This window comes from Canis aureus, chromosome 5 (assembly GCF_053574225.1).
Source record: "Canis aureus isolate CA01 chromosome 5, VMU_Caureus_v.1.0, whole genome shotgun sequence".
Taxonomy (NCBI): Eukaryota; Metazoa; Chordata; class Mammalia; order Carnivora; family Canidae; genus Canis; species Canis aureus.
In genome coordinates, this window is record NC_135615.1 from 84227467 (window position 1) to 84243272 (window position 15806).

General features: G+C 60.1%; 1 protein-coding gene across 14 annotated transcripts in view; it reads right to left on the reverse strand.

Annotated features, from left to right (window-relative positions):
* Positions 1-15806, reverse strand: part of PRDM2 (PR/SET domain 2) — a 119100-nt gene that overhangs the window by 10460 nt on the left and 92834 nt on the right. For 9 of the 14 annotated variants that reach the window (XM_077899567.1, XM_077899562.1, XM_077899561.1 and 6 more), the window contains 2 exons: positions 4961-5103; positions 4162-4276 (listed from right to left, as the gene is read on the reverse strand). The exons of 4 other annotated variants lie outside the window; for them this stretch is intronic. In XM_077899567.1, coding sequence (XP_077755693.1) covers positions 4162-4276; positions 4961-5103 — 258 coding nt within the window. Of the gene's footprint in view, positions 1-4161; positions 4297-4960; positions 5104-15806 lie in introns of all 14 variants that reach the window. One more of the 14 variants, XR_013380767.1, reaches the window with a different exon arrangement.

Genomic DNA, 15806 nt, shown 5'->3' on the forward strand with positions numbered 1-15806 from the left:
GCCTTTGGCCCAGGGCGTGACCCCAGGGTCCTGGGATCGAGTTCTGCATCGGGCTCCCCGCAAGGAAGCCTGCTTCTCCCTCTGCCTGGGTCTCTGCCTCTCTCTCAGTCTCTCATGAATAAATAAAATCTTAAAAAAAAAAAAAGCCACCTCCGAGAGCCACTGGTCTAGATGTGTCTCCTCAAAGTGTGGTCTGCAGTCCCTGGGGCTTGGGAGCAATGCAGCTGCTCAGCCACCCCCACAACCTCCTGAGTCAGAACTGCATTTTAACAAGCTCCCTGGGGCGTCCAGGCAATCAGTCCACTGAGGTCAGGGTGAGGGGCTGGGGACACCCTGGGCAGGTGCCAGGTGCCAGGCTAAGGCCGTTCGTAGGAGAGGCCTGGCTCTGCAGCCGGGACGAGGACAACGCAAGAGGCTCTTGGGAGCAAAGGTCCGAAACCACTGGCCTGACAGTCGTTGCACTTGGTTCAAATGGAGACGCTGGGGGCTGGGGGCGGGGGGACTCGCAGCTAACAGGTAGTATTTTCACTTGCTCTTCCCTCTGACCACGTGACAGGGTTCCTGTGCCCTCTCTCTGGCTGGGGGGACAGCAGCACAGGCAGGTTAGGTAACTTGGGTCACACAGAGGCGTGACGGGGGGGACCGGACTCACAGGGACCTGCTCAGACCTGAAGGCCGCCTCCCAGCACACGGGTCGCCCTTCCCTCTCCACGCCACGCGCCCCCGCTGGCTCGGGACCCGGCTGCCGTGCCTCCCAAAGACGGATGGCCGCCCTGCCTCGCGGGGCTTTCATGCCAGGATCTGAGGTCTTCAGAGGCCATTAGTTCCCCAAACCTGTTTGGCTTGAACTGCAAACACCAGCATGTGACAGCTCAGAACACAACCCAGGCACCAGGAAGGCTGGCCCGGCCCACGGCGACCCGAGCCAAGGCAGCTGCTGGCGGGCAGATCCTGCCGGGCGCCGTCCGTCTGTCCGTCTGTCCCTCCGTCCGTCCCCGCCAGGCTGGGAGGGGGCCGGGGCCCTTCACGCTCAGCGCCGCCGCCACTCGCTCAGGTCACGCGGCAGGTGTCCTGCGGGAGCAGTGAGGGGACGCAGTGGCCTCACTGCTCATTTGGGGGACGCTAAAATGGGAGGGGGCGCAGGGCAAAGGGAAGCCCCACAGACCTGGGACGAGGAGCCGTGCGAGGTGGGCGCCCCCGGGGGAGATGGGACTCAGGCCCCAGGGGCCCGATCCGCGTTCACTCCTCGCCCGCCCACTGCTCTGCCACCAAGCCCGGCTCAGGAGGTGCTTGGAGAATGTTCCTGAACAAGTACAGGGCAAACCTGGAGCCCAGACCCCCAAACACGCCCAACGACACTGCCCGAAGACCAAATCATCGCAGTAAGGAACTTCCTGGAAGGGTTCTCTCGCTGCCAGGCCCCCCCAAACCGTGGGGCCAGCGCCCACTTTGACAATGCTGTGACACGATGCCACAGGCCTCGGGCCTCCCCGACAGACCCTCTCCTGCTCCCCACGGCCCTGGGGGCGACGCTCCGGTGCGGAGGCTTCAGGCCAGCAGGGAACAGCCGCTGCCCCAGACGAGCCCCGCTCAGGCCCAGGCAGCCCCAGTGGGACCCAGCGGGACCCAGCAGCCCCAGCAGGTCCCGCAGAGGAACCGTCCCCCTAGGCGGGCACCTCTCCGGGCCCTCTGCTCCGGCCACCACCCAGCTCCAGCACACCCCAAGCGCCGGCCCCTCTCCCCCTCACTGAGCACAAACAGGCGGCTTTCTAACACCTAGGGAAACTCAGGAAACATCTAAGACCAGGACGGAGGCCAAAAGGAAACACGAGCAAACACGTGTGTCCAGACCAACACACACAAAGCAGATTCCCCGGAGGCCGGCACGGAGAGTTCCTTGAAATGGTGAAACTGCAAAGACGCTAAGTCTTAATTATGGGGACCGTCCCGTCTTCCGAGGCTGACACGCACCAAAAAAAAGAGCAAGTCACTTCCCGGGGCAAAGCCTGGCAGGGTGTGAAGGCGGGCACCGGGGCTCTCTCTGGCCTGCTAATGGGCGTCCTGGGTCCCGACGTCTGCTGCCCGTCCCACGACACCAAGAACAGGCGCTGCCTCCGGGAGGAGCCCGCGGGGGTCGGGGCGCCTCTGCCACCGCGCATCTCGAGGGGCTCGTCTCCGGAGACCCCCCACGTGAACGGGGTGTCGTCAGCAACGGTGACGCTGCCCCGAGGGCAGGGGTGCCGGGACTGCGGGCCGGAGACCTCCCGTGCAGAGGGCGCAGGGGCCTGGGCGGCCGAGTCCGCTGGGGCACCGCCCGCCCCCGCCCCCGCCTCCCCCCAGCCCCCGCCCTGTTTCCGGCTGACTCAGACGGGTGTAGCCTGGAGGGCGGGACAGTTCATTCACCCTGTTTCACAGACAGGTCGCCCAGGTCTGGAGGTGCCCTGGGCCGTGGACCCGGGCCGCCCGGCACCCCCTGCGCTGCCTGGTGAACCGCTCACGCCCCATGGGGAGGCTACCCCCGGGGGTCAGACCCCGGCCCAGCCTCATCACTGGGGACCCGCAGCTGGCCAGTGGCACACGCGGAGCGCAAACCTTCCTAACGGGTCTCCCCAACCAAGGCTGGTGTCGGCATAACCCCCGCGTCGCGGCAGCCACCGGGCCCGTCCCTCCTGGGTGCCTGACTTGGAACCACAAACTCAGTCTTGACGAGGCCTCTGTGAGACGGGCACCACGACGCCTTATGCACGAGGAGCCAAGTGACGCTGCAAGAGGCAGAGCTGGGGTCAAAGGGGAGCCACTCCCTGCCAGAGCTCGGCGTGCGGCCGCGTCCCTGCAGGACCCCGAGCTTTAACGTGCTGACGGGCGGGTGGCACAGGCTCCCAAGAGGACGACGCGAGCAGTCACCTCCCCCCAGCCTACTGCCCCGTTGATCGTTGATCTGATCGGGTAACTATTGATTGACTGGCTGCCCGGCACCGTGGGGCAGTGGGGGGCGGGCAGACGTGCTCTCTGAAGGCACAAGACTGCAAGGGGACGGCCTTGATCCACGCTAAGCTTCCGCGACGGCCCTTCAAAGCACCACAAAGGAAAAAAAAAATGTTACTTTAGCCTTTCCGAACAAAAGCGTTCTAAAATCAGCCATATGCAGGCGCCTGGGTGGTTCAGTCGGTTAAGTGACCGCCTTGGGCTCAGGCCGTGACCTCGGGGTCCTGGGATCGAGCCCCGCGTTGGGCTCCCCCGCTTGGCCGAGAGTCTGCTTCTCCTTCCTCTCTTGCACGTGAGCGTGCACACTCCCTCTGTCAAATAAATACAACCTTTAAAAAAAACCTTTTTTGATTTTTAAAAAATCAGCCCTATGAATCAACATGTCCTGAATTTGATTTAGTATAATCTTTGGGAGTCGGGGTCCCCACTCTGCACGTGTACATGTGCTGCCGTGCGCCCTCGTGGGGAGATGTCCTCGAGACTTACGGAGGCGTGCCAGTGCCAGCCTTCCCGTCTGCACACCAAACAAAACCAGACGCTCCGCTGATTATCAGTATTCATCAGTCAAGCACCTGGCACATACCTGGCCCGGCGCTAGGCCCTGGGGACACAGCAGTCAACCAGACAGACCTGGTCTCTGCCCCCATGGGGCACATGTTCCAGAAGGGGAAGGTCATTATCTGTATAATGTAGAAGTAAATACGCAATTGCAAAGTGTGAAAAACAGACAATACCAGAGCTCAGAACGAGGGCACGGACCCCAGCAAGCACTGCAAGCACACCCGGAGACTCGGGCTCTGGGGCACATACGAAACACAGTTCAGGACTCGCTTCTCTTCACCACGCTGCCTTTTGCTTTATTTTACGGGGTAGGGAAGGACGAGAAAGCGTAGAAGGCATAACCTACTTTATAACCCCCGGACGAAAGAGACAGGACTGCCCCGCAGCAGAGGTCTGAAAGTCTGGCCCCGAAGGCCACTCCTCCGGGAGCGGGGCAGGGGCCAGGGCTGTTACTACCGGTTCTCACCCCCAAGCCTCTCCTGTCCTCCTGGTGCACCTGAGCCTCAAGACGGGCGCTGCACCCGGGGATGTGGGCACTTGGCAAGCAGAACAAGACTGGGGTAGGAAGTCCTCCGGTCTGTGCCCTGGGCCTTCTCTGAACTGCGAACAACACACCTGGTCACACGGGGCTCTTCGGCTCCTTGGAAGCAGCAGCTCTGCGGGTCTGTGAGCGGCCGAGGTCGTTTCCACGGGGTCACCCTTGGCTTGCTGGATTCCGACAGAGACAGCCCTGGAGGAGCAGCAGGCGAGCTGGGGATGGGTGTGGTGGGAAGTCAGGGGGAGGAGTCAGGGGGCACTGCCTGGCCCCTGCTCAGTAGGCGCAGAGGCAGAGGGGAGCTGGGGCCCAGAGGAGAGCCTGAGAGCTGCGGGGCGGGGAGCGGGGAGGGCCTCCCCAGGTGCAGGGCCGGGCCTGCAGCACACCAAGCCGGGTCTGAACCCACCACCACCACCGTCAGATGCCACGTCGGCCCCTGCACATCCTCACTCAGCCCTCAACACCTCCAGGCTCCCCTCCCCACGCCCTCAACACCGGAGCACCCCCAGCATCGATTCCCGGCGTCTCCTCTTCATCTAGGCTCGCTCTCTGGGGCCTCCAATCTCGAGGTCTTCAACACTGTGCGTAGCAGGGACGCCCCAAGTGACGCTTCCAGCTGGGTCCTGCCGTCTGAGCTTCACACTGTCTATCCCACGTCTCCCCTGCAGGGCCTCACAGCCTCTCCAAGGTCCTAGGTTCAAACCTGAATTCCCGGCACACGCGAGCCACACAATCCGCCTCTGATTAGGTAAGTCTTCCCCTCATCCCTTAATGGCAAAACAAAAGGCACCCGGATGCCGGAAGCATAGGTAAGAAAACCCCCAACCCCGTGGTCCTCCTTAACTGTCTGCTCCAGTCCCCACCCAATCCTCAGCAAACCTCGCGGCTCTGCTTTCAACACAGGCCCAGGATTCCGCTGCTGCGCGTCCCCCGCTGCCACACTCCCGTCCAGCCTCCAGCCTCCATCGCTCCCCCGGTCACTGCGTTCCCTTCCTAGTATTTCTACTCGTGGCTCCTTCCAGCTGATCGTGAACAGATGAGCAAGAGTCAGTCTCTCAGAAGGCCCGTCCCCCCACGCTACTCCTCCCCTCGCGGCCCTCGGGCTTCCACGCGCTCGGAGTACAAGGGGAGTCCTTACGATGGCGGTAGCCGCCCCTGGTCCCCTCCCTGACCTCACCCCCCATGTCCCCATCCAGCCAAGCCGGATTCCCTGGGCGAGCCGGGGATACTTCTGCCTCAGGACCTTTGCACTTGTTATTCCTTCTGCCAAGCGCTTTCCACCCTGGGTCCCCAGGGCTTGCTTCCTTCCCCACTTCCAAGTCTTTGTTTACATGTTCCCCTTTTCGGCCAGGCTTTCTCGGGCTCCCTCGTTTTAAATAGCAGCGCCCCATGGACTTCAGATCTCTTTCCCCCCTTCCCTGTTTCACGCGTCTCCACAGCACTCAGCAGCTGACACTCGGTGTAGCCCCTGCTTGTTCACGGTCTGTCCCCCCGCCCTCCCCGCCCCAGAACGTGAGTGTGGGGCGCTGCTACACCCTCAGCAGTGCCCGCCCCCCGCGCCCTACGTCCGCCCGACCGGACAGGTAAGGGCAGGACGGGACGAAGCCCCGAGGCCGCAGCGACGGCCCCGGCTGGCGCACGCCCCTCACGCACCGGCTGCGGCTTCTGGGAGCCCACGTGCCTCATAAAGCAACCTGAGCGCAAAGCCTTCCGGGCGGCACGCGCCCCTTAACCGGATCCGAGGGGGTTTAGGCAAACGGCCAGGAGCCTTTCTCACCCGACCGGGTCCGCACCAGCAGCTCCAGCTCGGGGGGCGGCCTGGATACGACGGAGGCACGGGCGTCAGTAACAGGTCCAAGCGCCGTCAACAGGCCCAGGGACCAGTACGGCCGCCACGGGGTGGCCGCGGGCTGTCCCCGCAGGTGTCGGGCTGGGTCGGAGGGCCGGCGGCGCGGCCACGCGTGGGCACCGGGACACTGGACAGCGGGCCACCCGCCGATCTCACTCGCTGCCGGCGGTACGGCGCCGGTTCCGGGCCCGCTGGCAGCGCGGCAGGTGCGCCCCCCACGCGGCCCGGGCCTCCTCCCACTGCTGCCATCAGCGTGGCACTGTCACCGGGGGCGGCCTGGGCTGGCACAGCCCCGATCAGCGTGGGCTCTAGGGCCAGGCGAGTCGCGGCTTCTGAACAAAGGTAATAAGCTGCAAGGACGTCTTCCGCTGCTGGGTGGTTTGGAGGTTCCACGGGGGAGGGCCCTCGGGGCGACGTCAGGAGGCGGAATCACAGGGTGACAGGGAGGGCGACCCTCCTTTCAGAGCCAAAAACTGAGCAAAGTGTTTAAAGACGTCAAGGAAGGCCCGGCGAGCTGCATGCGTCGCCACCCGAGGTTCCGGACGCTGCACCCGTCTCCGGCAGCCTCGTGGACGGGGCGCAGGACGTGACCCGTGTCGCTGAGCCAACGAGCCGGCGGGGAGCGCGCCCCGTGCATCTCTAACCTGGAGCTGCGCCCGCGGGCCCAGCCTTTGCTGCCGCCCGGAGGGAAGGGTCACCCGGTGGCCCGTCCTCTCCTCTCAACCTGACCTCTGCTGATCGCGCACTTACCCGAGACTCCGCAGTTCCTGACAATTCGCTGCCCCCAAACTCACGCTTGAAGCCAGGAGGTCCCAAGTCAGGCGCAGCTCGGGGAGCGGCTGCCTCTCACCCCCGGAGACTTCGTTTTGCCCCCCCCCCCCCCCCCCCCCGCTTACTCCACACGCGGCGAGGCCATGCCCGCGGGGGACCACCGCCACCGCCACCGCCACCACCCGCCGCGCACCCTGAGCCGACGCCAGCGAGAGGCCGAGATCGCGGAGGCCCCGAGGGCTACAGACAGCAACGGTGGCCACGCGGCCAGTCCTCACCCCACCACAGCCCTGACGGCCCACGCTTGCGGGTCCGTGTCCTTATGCCTTGGTCGCGCGGTGTCGCCAGGGCTGACGGGAACGTAGGTCAAGCGTTCTGAAAACTGAGCGATGCCACATCGGAGGTACGGCTAAGCAGCGACAGAAAACTTCAGGTAGAGACCGGAAGCAAATTAAATGATGAGCTGGGATGACGCCGCGTCACCCGTTCTCTTTTGGACCCAAAGGAGAACTCCTAACTCCGGCCAAGACTCATCCAAGTGGCTGATAAACCAAGGATTTCCGAGCCCCGCCCTGGAGCTGATGGTTTAGTCGGTCGGGAACGTTAAGGACGCGGCCCAGGTGGGTAGTGACGCAGGTGGCCCACGAAGGGGACGGGCCGGGGAGGGAGATCCTAACTCGGGCCCCTTCATGCACCTGGGAACACCTGAGCAACAGGGCTCCTCAGCCGGGAGGTAGCAGGGCCATACACGCGGGGCCAAGGCCCCCGGCCCCGCTGCACCGCACCCCACACACCTCGGGACGTCACCTCCGTAAAACACCTGCTGTCAGCTGGCACTAGCGGGCTGCAGGGTAACCGTCCCAGTCCCAGAGGACACGCGTGCCGGTGACGGGACGGAGTCACACAGCCAACGGCACCAACTCCAAGCACAACGTCTGGCAGCGGTTGACGGAGATGCGCCAACGGCCGGTCCCAGGGCGTCCGGCTCTGGGTTTTGGCTCAGGTCAGGATCTCTGCTTGGCCGGGCGGGGGCTGTGGCTTCTCCCTCTCCCTCCTGCCCCTCCTGCTCCTGCTCACGTGCGCGCTTTGTCTCAAATAAAATCTAACAACAATAACAAAAAAGGAGCATAAAACACCTACAGACCGTGCACTGATTAGAGCGGTTCTGAGAAGCTTCTGGAGCGAGACCCGGAAACGGGAAAGCCGCTGCGCAGGTTCCACCGGCCGCACCCAGCGGGGAGAGGTGAGCCGGGAGGGGAGCCATGCAGACACAGGGCAGGCTTCGGGCGGAGAGGACAGACGTCCTGCCGCAGACGCAGACGGGCGCCGGCCAGGGCCACCGCAGGCCCCCGGCCGCACCCTCCTCCCATGAGTCCGTCCCGACGCCCTCGGGCTTCAGGAGCTGGAGGAGACCCGCGCTCCCTCTGCCTGTGGCGCCTAATGTTCTCCGATCGTCAGGCCGGCCGTCCAGCCCCATCCAGGCCCGTCCAGGCCCGTCCAGCCCCGTCCAGGCCCTTCCAGCCCCGTCCAGGCCCTTCCAGCCCCGTCCAGGCCCATCCAGCCCCGTCCAGGCCCTTCCAGCCCCGTCCAGGCCCTTCCAGCCCTGTTCAGCCCCGTCCAGCCCCGTGCAGGCCCGTCCAGCCCCGTCCAGGCCCGTCCACCCCATCCAGGCCCTTCCAGCCCCGTCCAGCCCCGTCCAGGCCCGTCCACCCCCGTCCAGGCCCGTCCAGGCCCGTCTAGCCCCGTCCAGGCCCTTCCAGCCCCGTCCAACCCTGTCCAGCCCCATCCAGCCCCGTCCAGCCCCATCCAGCCCCGTCCCTTGGCAGCGCCGAGCCAAGGGCCAGGGCCTGTGTGAGCGGGCCAGCAACTCGGGCCAGAACCCCCAGGCTGCGCACGAGCGGCTCCGCTGCCAGGGGAGCGCCCGGGCCGGGTCAGGCCTGCACCCCTTCGTCCGCACGGCAGGCCTGCAGGTGACGAACAGAAGCACATCGGGGGCGCGGGGAGTGCAGGACAGACGGGACCAGATGGGACGGGACGGCGGGGACCCCGCCCGCCTGAAGACCTCTGAAGGCAGCGCTTCCACTGCGGAGCAGGGGCTGAAGGGAAGGGGAGGTGGTGTCCCCACAAGTTTCTCAGAGCAGCTGTCCGGCCAGCCCCAGCACCGCCATCCCCTCCTGCCTCGGAGGCAGACCCCGGGCCCTCAGCAGCCCCCCACAGCACGGCCCCCGGAACACATGGGAACCCACTGCCCACGGAGGCCCGGGAGGATCCCCGCGCAAAGGGAGAGCAGGTCTGACCGAGCAGGGACCTGCTGCCCCTCCCGACAAAGCTGCGCGGACGGACGGGGCGCCAGCACAGGGCTGACACCAGGCCGACACAAGCCGCAGGCCTGTCCCCAAGGACACCTGAGACGCAGCAGACCTGGGCCCCCCACGGGTGTTGGCCCCCCCCCAGCCTCGCGGGCGCGTCTGCTGCACACGCGCAGCCGGAGGAAGTCCGGTCCCCTCCCTTCTTCAATGTCGGGCCACTGGAGGCTGAAGGGGCAAGGCCTTGGCTCCCAGGCCTGCAGGGAGGAGGAGGAGGGACCCTGATGGGGACGGGGCCGCACGCTGTGACCTGGGGCAAAGCGCTCCATCCTGGGCCTCGCTAGGGCCCTAGGTCTCCACGATTTTATGGAGCTAATGAAGGTCGTCTTCTGAACCCGGCCTTTAAAAAGGTCTTGTCTTTTTTTTTTTTTTAAAGATTTTACTTATGTATTCGTGAGACACAGAGAGAGAGAGGCAGGGACACAGGCAGAGGGAGAAGCAGGCTCCACGCAGGGAGCCCGACGCAGGACTCGATCCCGGGACCTTGGGGTCACGCCCTGGGCTGAAGGCAGACGCTAAACCGCTGAGCCACCCAGGGATCCCTAAAAATGTCCGTTTTGGGTTTGAAATTCAAAACCAAGAACACCGTGTGGTGATAAAATCATAAGCAGCTCTTTCCTCTGATTTGGAAAACGGCTGACCTGCTCTATATAAGCTCCTGGTCGTTTCTGCCGCGTGCCAGTGCCTGACCTGGAAAGGGAGCCGCTCCGGCCGGGCCCAGACTCCGCCAAGGTCCCTGGGGTCGGAGGCAGGACCAGCAGCTCCTCACCACCTCCGAGCAGAGGCAGGGCACACTCAAGCAATGTTCCAGCCGCCACGGCCTGTGCCGTCACACAACATTTCCTGCACGGCTCTGAGCACCGGCCACAACCTTCAGTGAGATTCAAACGGACACCCACGTGGCCACGACTGTTTACGAAGCACCGTGCTACGGCAGGCAGCGTCTGTGATCCCCACACGCTCAGCTCTTGTCTTACGAGCAGGTAAGTAATAAAGCCAGGATTCAGAGATTTTATTCAGCCAACGAGGATTTATTGAGCAGCTACTGCATGCCAGGCACGGTCGCAGATGCTGGAAATGCAGCTGTGAACAACACAAAAGTCCTTCCTCCCGGGCAGACCGTTCACTTTAGGAAGGGAGACGTTTAGTAAACACACAGAGCGGTAACAGAACGTCCCGGGAGTTCAGTGCCCCCAAAAACAGGAGGGCAGAGTAAAGAGACGGAGAGAGCCAAGGACAGTATTTCTAATTGGGAAGATGGCCAGGGAAGGCTTCTTGGAGGAGGTGACAGCTGCTCAGCAGCTCCAGGTCCGGAGCCAATCAACACCTTTCCCAACATCCCACTGCCTGTAACGAAATCACAGCGAAGGGGCACCTGGCTGGTTCAGTGGTGCCGCGTCTGCCTCCAGCTCAGGGCGTGATCCCGGGGTCCTGGGGGGTCCTGGGGGGTCCTGGGGTCGAGTCCCACATCAGGCTCCCTGCAGAGAGCCTGCTTCTCCTCCCTCTGCCTCTGTGTGTCCTCTGAATGAATAAAACCTTTTATTAAAAAAAAAAAAAAAAAAATCACAGCGAAACCTCAAGACCAGGCCACTGCTGGCCTACAGCACAGTGTCCCTCACAGAGGACCAGAGGCCGTCGGAAAGCTCTCAATCTTGAATCCCTTCCCTGCGTGGTCCTGGCCAGCCACCCTGGGCTGAAGCACATGGCCCACGCGGGGCTCCCAGGAGGGAAGGGGCCTGCCCGGGAAGGCTTCGGGGGTTTCTAAGATTCTGACACAAGCTCTCATCTCACCAAAGGTAATAACCGTCTGTTCTGGGAAACTAACAGAACGTGATGTTTGTCAGCTGTCATGAAGGAATCCTCTTCTTCCACGGCCTTTAAAAGCACGAGCAGCTCACTTTTTCTCTCTCAAATGAATGAAAATTTTAATAAAGATTCTATTTATTTATTCCTGACAGACACAGAGAGAGAGGCAGAGACCCAGGCAGAGGGAGAAGCAGGCTCCATGCAGGAAGCCCGACATGGGACTCGATCTTGGGACCCCGGGGTCACACCCTGAGCCAAAGGCATTCAATCACTGAGCCTCCCAGGTGCCCCAAACAAATAAATCTTAAAAAAAAAAGAGTCGCTTAAGCATCCGATTCGGTTTCAGCTCAGGTCATGATCTCAGGGTCATGACCTCCGAGTCTGAGATGGAGCCCCACATCGGGCTCTGTGCTGAGCACGGAGCCTGCTTAAGATTCCCTCTCTCCCTTTCCCTCTGCCCCTCTCCCCCTGCCGGCTCGCAAATAAGTCAAGCTTTAAATAAATAAAAATAAAAGCACAAGCAGTTTTTCTTCAGGAGCCTCTTCCAAAAGTTCCACGAGGATCATCATCATGCACGTCCCACCCTCACACCCCGGGGTGGTTACCAGGACGTGAGCTTCCTTAGCAGGGTGGGGAGAACTCACCACCGAACCCCTATACCGAGCACACACACCCCCACGTCCCTCGACCCAGCCACCTGCAGGCCCACCTTGGCTGTAAGTGGTACCCAGGGCGAAAAGGACCCTGCACAGGAGGGCTCGAGGCCAATGTTTACTCCCACTGTGCTATCCAACCCCTGCAACCAACCCCCCCTTGGGGCGATGACATCACCACTGGTCACGCGGGAGACACCACAGCTGTGTAAAACCCAGGGGGAGGGCACGGTGAAGCGGGTGGTGTCACTGTGGTGGAGACGGCGGCATCACATGGCCGGCCTGCGGTCTCCACTTACAGCTCCGGGACGCGATCCAGGTGTCGCTGCCCCTCACCCTGGGCCCACGTATCTGTACACGAGGATGCTAACTCCCCCACGTGGTGAGAGCTGCAGGGCAGGGTGAGCCTGCAAGGCACTCAGGACGGGGCGGCACGCAAGTTCGGCCGGGAGCACCCCCCAGCTGGCTCCCCCGCGGCGGCCGGCTGCACCCCAGGGCCCTCTCGGGGCCCAGCGCGTGGGGCAGAGGCCATCAGACCTGCAGCCCGACGCCTCCGTGACCCACACCGGCCGTTAAAAAGGTTTTCTGAATGGCTGACCCACTGAAACACTAGAGGAGAATGTGCCCAAATTCGCAAGTCCAATAATAGCTTGGAAATAGAAGCCATCTGAAAATGTTCCTAAACTCGAGCTGGGCTGGCAAGGTTTGGATGTGATTATAAAAAGCAAGCGAGAGGAGAATGTTACTGCAGGGGAAAATCGAATCCATATGAGCCTCAAATAACTCCATTCCAACAAAGAGTATTAAAATAGTCTATTCTGGGCAATTATTAAATACTAAAACAAACACAATTACTTTACACTGAAATTCTTACTTTTGAATTAAAAATTAAAATTGCCACAACTGTATCCTAAGGCCTCAAATCCCCTTTGGTTATTAACTTCCCTGAACAACGGATGCCTGGTCTTTTTTTTTTTAAATGACTCGTATTTAAAATTGGCACTTAGATTTAACGCTAAGACTTGGTAGTTATCCAAGCACGATTCCAGATCATACCGTAGGTGCCCGTCTAACCTTGGGTGGACACGGAAATATGCTTAGCTTGAACGTGTCCTGACTCAGGGCATAAGCCCACACTTTAAAATCCATCCAGAGCTTTCTCTCATCACTGAAATGCCCCCTCATCAGGCGGGTGCTTCGTCTGGCTTCCTGCGGCGGGTGACTAGCGGGACACGGGAAGGCACATTTAGGCACTAACGTCTTCCGTAACATACTTTGATGTTTTCTGGAACATCCATCTGGTTTTTGGGTCACTTTCTACACAAGGCAGCTGAAAAGGAATCCAGCTGTTAGAAGTGAAGCAGAAGACAGGAGTTCGCACAAATGCTATTATCCCAACAGTTCAGCACGTTTTCTCTTATAAAAAAGCATTTCCAAGACCATCTTCGTGGCTCACAACAGAATGCCATTTTTGCAGCGGCTAGTGATTTAATGCAGAGGCATGACGGTTTTCTGCAATTCTTATTCTTAATCCAGAAAGTAAGTAAAGCCAACACATACCCCCCAGGCTCTAATCCTATCCTTCAAAAATAACTACGGGCAGAAACTTAACCCTTTGTTCTGCATGGTGCTGGGGTGGGAAGCCAGGCCCACCTCAACCATCCTCCTGGGCTCATGACCGCCAGAGGAAGGCCCCCAAGTGACATCTGACTCCTGATGACCCCCAGGCCCCTTCCTTAGAACCACTTTCAAAATCAAAGGGTATGATTATAACAAGCTTGGTTCCTATTAAAGCAGACTTTTCTTGATTAAGCAGAATGACCTGCAAAGCCGGTCAGAGCTGGAAGGTCTGCGACAGGGAGAGGCACTATTCCACCGTCAGGGCGAGGCCGGACGCGGGACTTCGGCCACAGCTCCCGACGACGCGCGCCCTGGCTGCAGCAGGAGACTCCCACTAAGCCAGAGAGCCCTGTGCAGATGCAGGGAAGGTACCAAGGCCTGTGTTCTACACCCGGAGGAAATGAAGCTTCAAGAAACTTAGATAAAACTATAAAGACAATCAACAGGATGGCGTAGCTTGGGGGCAGTTCAAACCCCAAGTTGCTACTTGAGAGCGGTGTGACCTCTGTGACAAAATCACTCCCCCTGAGGTCTGTTCCCCCTCCCTGCACACGATACCAGCTTCAAGTTGTTACTGTCAAGAGGCAAGCCTGAAACACGTTGGCACCGTCCCTCACGCGCAGAAAGCACTGGAGAGCTATGCCAGACTCACGAGGCTTATCGGGCCGTTTCTAAGACCAGTTGGAGAGGGAGCAGCACAGGGGCGGGAGGTGGGAGGAAGAGCTGGGGTGCACCCTGTGGCTGGAGGCAGGGGGGTGCCTGGGCAGTCCCCAAACAGGAGTCTGAGCCATGGAGCCCCAACAGATGGGTCAATGGGCAGTTTTTTACATTTTCCCCTTTGTTCGATCCACTCAAACCTCATGCTTTGTTCCATCCAATCTTTTGACAATTCTGTCTAAAACGAATTTTAAGTTTTATGAGGCCTCAACCCACCCCCCACCCCTCAAATCTGGGCCTCGCTCCTACTGTGTATTTTTTATCTCCTAGCACTGTGTTCACTTAAAGGTCCTGCCATCTTGTAGGCAAAATCCCAGAAAAGGGTCAAGGCGCCAGGAGGGAGGGACCCAATGGGGGCTGTGACCTGGCAATACGGTCTGAGAAAGAAACTGCACAACCCGGCCAGCCTCTCCTCCTCCCCCCTCGAGGCCTATCACCTCTTCTTTCCATAAAGTACACATGCCTTTCTTCAAGCCTGGCTTCAGAACAGCCCCTTACACCCCACCTCCCAGGCAACACCCGTCCACCACCCCCTTCAGAAAAATGGGGCAGACAGCACCTATTCTGGAGTGACTGTAAGCTCAGATGGGAGCGCACAACGCGTTCGTTACCATTTCTCCCACCTCACTTCAGAAAGTCTGCAATGTGCATGGAAATCACCTGGGGCTTTAAACTACAGATTACCCAGGCCCCACCCACGGTCTAATTTAAAAGGATGGTTGTAGGGCTCTGGACCCGGTAGCTTAGCACCTCGCTGGGTTGTCTGAGAACCGGCTGCCCAAGAGGGCAGGGCTGTGGCTAGTCTTTTGACAGCCACACCTGTCGCCCGACCAGCGTGTCAGTCACTGCCGGGTGCCCCCGCAGCCCTCCCACCTCCCAAGTCTCTCAGGACGGCTCCATCACTCTCTACACTCTGGAACACACCCTCAGCAGTGCTTTAGGACAGTCCCTGAAAGAGGAGATCCCAAAGTGGGAACAGCAAGGGCTGGTGCCACTAGGTAGGGAAGAGGCCACAGGCCACTGGGTCTCTAAAAGGATGACAAGTGGCAAACCACATCCTCTAACCATCACCCTGGGTCTTTAAATGTGGCCTTGGTATCCAAGGCAGCCTTTCACTCACCTGCGCTGCAATCCACTTTCAAGGTCAAGTGCCATTTATACTTCTTTTATGGATAGAAGTCAATCCACCTCAAGGTCTGATAGCAAATTAAAATCCACCTAAGTATCAAATGCAGTAAATAAGCTGTCGTTTTGGTAGAGTCACTTTAACCTATGTATTAAAAAGACTGCAGTCCTCTAGCTCTCCACCCACAAATACGAAGCCAGCGGTATCTTCTTGACCACCCAGCCCGTGGAGAACTGTGACCAAGTGGCATTTTCGGTACGAAGTATAAATAGGGAAGACCACCAAGCAAAACTAAGTTCCACGAGGGCCGGGATTTTTGTCCACCGGTGTAATAACCGAGGCACCCGAATGCGGCCCTGCTATATGGTAGGTGCTCGGTAAGCTCATGTGATTCCGTATAACATCTTGCTTTAGAAAGCACCTGAATCCACCAAATTAAAACAGCCAGGCCAGAGAGGGGTTTGTAATCAGAAACAGTGAGAGGTGCTTCAAAAGAGCAGAAACATAAGGCTTCGATTACTAGCCTTTTGAATTTTTTAAATGTTTGACTCTGTGAAGAGTAAAAGCAACCAGACCAGGGGCAGCTTGTTCCCGGCAGGATGGGAGTCACAAGACTTCTTGGGACTCTTCCTTCCATTGAGTCAATGTTCGTGTGCCCGTCGCGCCCGGGCACTGCTGTCAGCACAGCATCCAGGTACCCAGGTGAGACCCGGCCCTGCTCGTTCAGTTCAGTGAGATAGTCTGCTAAGTATCCAAACCCAGTAAAAAAGGCCTCCTTCTGGAGGGAAAAACTCAAGAGACCATCTAGTCCATTCGC